The sequence below is a fragment of the Tarenaya hassleriana genome, unplaced genomic scaffold (genome assembly GCF_000463585.1).
Source record: "Tarenaya hassleriana unplaced genomic scaffold, ASM46358v1 Cleome33, whole genome shotgun sequence".
In the NCBI taxonomy this organism is placed as follows: Eukaryota; Viridiplantae; Streptophyta; class Magnoliopsida; order Brassicales; family Cleomaceae; genus Tarenaya; species Tarenaya hassleriana.
Window position 1 is genome coordinate 788323 of NW_010966459.1, and position 2691 is coordinate 791013.

The window sequence follows — 2691 nt, forward strand, 5'->3', positions numbered from 1 at the left end:
CTCTTCCGACACGGGTTTTTACGATAGAATCGTGGCTTCATGCCTCCTTGGACATATTTCACTGTTCATGTACCGAATACTAATTAGCATCTTAATTTTATTTTATTTTTTCTATTTCAATTCGAGGCATTAATCTAAGACGGGTATCTCGAGTTTATACTTGTTGGTAATTATAAAAACATTATAAAACGAAAATACCACATTTTTATATAATTTATTTTGATTCAAAGCCATATCTTGATTTGCACTGTGATTAATCCTTAGATTAAGTGTATATGAAGCTTCTTTACAACCCGTACGAGACAGGACGGTCATTAGATTCTACAAATCAAGAACTATAATCCATGTTGTAATATTCTAATTACTATTTCGATAATCAAAGAAATACGTTTTTTTTTTATAATAAAAATGTTGGCCTCTTGTCAGAACCCCAACATGGAACCATGTTCTGCATGTCCATAAGCTCTGTGCCCTCTCTGTTTAATGCTTTGATTCTCCATTCGCTTTAGTTTTTTTTATATTTATTTGAGATCTCCATTGCCTCTGCTGCACACGACATTACAGCTCATGTCTTCAGCTTCGTTCTTGAGACCCTCTCTCTCTCTCTCTTTCTCTCTCTCTCTATCTATCTAGTCATATGCTTAAGTACATATATATGCACATATACAAGACGAACATATACAAACACACACATGTGTATATATATCTAGTTATATATGCACACACGCATGTATAATTGTTAACACACTGATTAACATTGATGTAAATGAAACGTATATAACATGTTTTTCGGTATATATATGTCATCCATTCTAAAGGATAAAACCGGATGCTACATGGAAAATAATATTGATAATGTGCGTGCGTTGATATCAATTTTTTTTGTATTTTACATATATTTTTTCATAACAATTATATATATATATATAGATAATAGTACTGGTTTGTTTTCCTATATACCTAGATTTGGACACATTTCATCTAGTCATATTCATTGACTGCCACTAAAAAGAATCTCTAAACAAAATGATAATTAATTAAATTAAAAAAAAGGGAAATGAACCTTAACCATAATTAATACATGGTCTGGACAATGCGACAAACCCCCCATTAATTTATTAAGTTATTATGCACCAAATACATAATAAAATCGCAATTTGAACGTTTTTACCATTTAAAAAATTAAGATAAATACAAAAACCAGCCTGTTTGTAGCTCATCCCCATGTGTGTATATATATATATGAACCCGAACTCCTAGCAAAGTCATCAAACCATATTGAGCTTTCTAACAGGTCTTTGAGAGAGAAAATACTCTTCCTCTTCTTCTTCCTACAGTTCTCGCAATAGAAAGAAAAAAAAAACTAAATCAAACAAAAAAAAATGGCTGTTTGGTCTGCTGAAAACGCAACTAAAGCCTACCTCAGTACATTGAAGATGGTAAGGTGTCTATATATATATCTATATGTATCTCTACTTTAGATTCATTCAGTTATCCATATATCATCGAAGCTTGTTTTCAAAACTTTCAATGACCCATTTGCTATCTGCTCTCGCAGGATCAAAGGACGAAAGAACCAAACGTGGCGGAGTTCATATCGGCATTCGCAGCAGGAAATAACTCGAGACGGATAGTGGTGGCATGTGCGGGAGCAGCCAACCCTGACATGCTCGTTGCCCTAAAAGCCGCAGCTTTCCAAACCGGCGGTCAAGTGGTTTGCATCTTGCGCGGGGTCGAGGAACTGATCATTTCCAAGAAAATCTTGGGATCCTCGGAAGCTCATCAGATTGAGTTCGTGCTCGGGAATTCTTGGGATATGCTGTCAGATCATTTCAGAGAAGCAGACTTTATCCTCGTGGATTGTAACCTCGAGAACCATGAAGAGATCGTTCGAGAGATCGCTAAGGAGGAGAGGACGAGATCCAAAGGAGGGGTGATTGTGGGTTACAACGCGTTTTCGAAAGGGTCGTGGAGGTTTAGCGATGGGAAAAGAACTCAGTTTCTTCCTATAGGAGAAGGGTTGCTCGTTACAAGGATCGGTGACAAAATCAATCAAGCCGCTTGTGGTAAGGAGAAGATGAACATCATCAATGGCGGTCATCGTCATCATCATAATCATGTGAGGAAGAGTCATTGGGTAGTGAAGGTCGATAAGTGCACGGGCGAAGAACACGTGTTTAGGGTTAGGGTTCCGCAAGGTGAAATCATCGAGGCTTGATGATTAAGAGAATTTGGTGATTATAAATTTGGGGTCATCACCTTTTGTGTTTATTAGTAGAGTTTGCACTATGTTCATTTTGTTTAGTAGTGGGTTCACCTCCGTCATCGGAAAATTTAAGCCGATGATTAAGACGAGTGACTAGGATTTTATAAGAGTTTGCGTGTTCTCAATCTTCTTTTGTACCAAGAATGTTTAAGTGTAAGTATAGCTATAAAGCCCTTCAAAATCTATAATTTCCAATCTTTTTGGAAGTATTTCAAGTACACACACACACACACACACACACATATATATATATATATACACACACACACACACATATATATATATATATATATATATATATATATATATAACCAATATGAAGTGGCAATAGCCCAAATGGTAATAAGTTGGAGAATATTATATATATGGCTCTTTAAAAGAATTTTGTTGTTATTATTCTTCTAATTTTATTTTGTACAGGACAT

The 2691-nt window shown here is 35.5% G+C and overlaps 1 protein-coding gene across 1 annotated transcript; it reads left to right on the top strand.

Annotated features, from left to right (window-relative positions):
• The first annotated feature begins 1320 nt into the window (after positions 1 to 1320).
• Positions 1321 to 2410, top strand: LOC104821400. Its single transcript, XM_010552268.1, has 2 exons — positions 1321 to 1439; positions 1559 to 2410. Exons 1-2 carry the CDS (start codon positions 1383 to 1385, stop codon positions 2216 to 2218), a joined length of 717 nt encoding a protein of 238 aa, XP_010550570.1. The 5' UTR covers positions 1321 to 1382; the 3' UTR covers positions 2219 to 2410.
• The last annotated feature ends 281 nt before the right edge of the window (positions 2411 to 2691 follow it).

Bases quoted from the DNA above. Each gene is read 5' to 3' on its own strand.
- LOC104821400 (XM_010552268.1), top strand. From the start codon at position 1,383: ATGGCTGTTTGGTCTGCTGAAAACGCAACTAAAGCCTACCTCAGTACA. The intron at 1,440-1,558 runs GTAAGGTGTCTA...CTGCTCTCGCAG, and splicing joins ACCTCAGTACATTGAAGATG to GATCAAAGGACGAAAGAACC.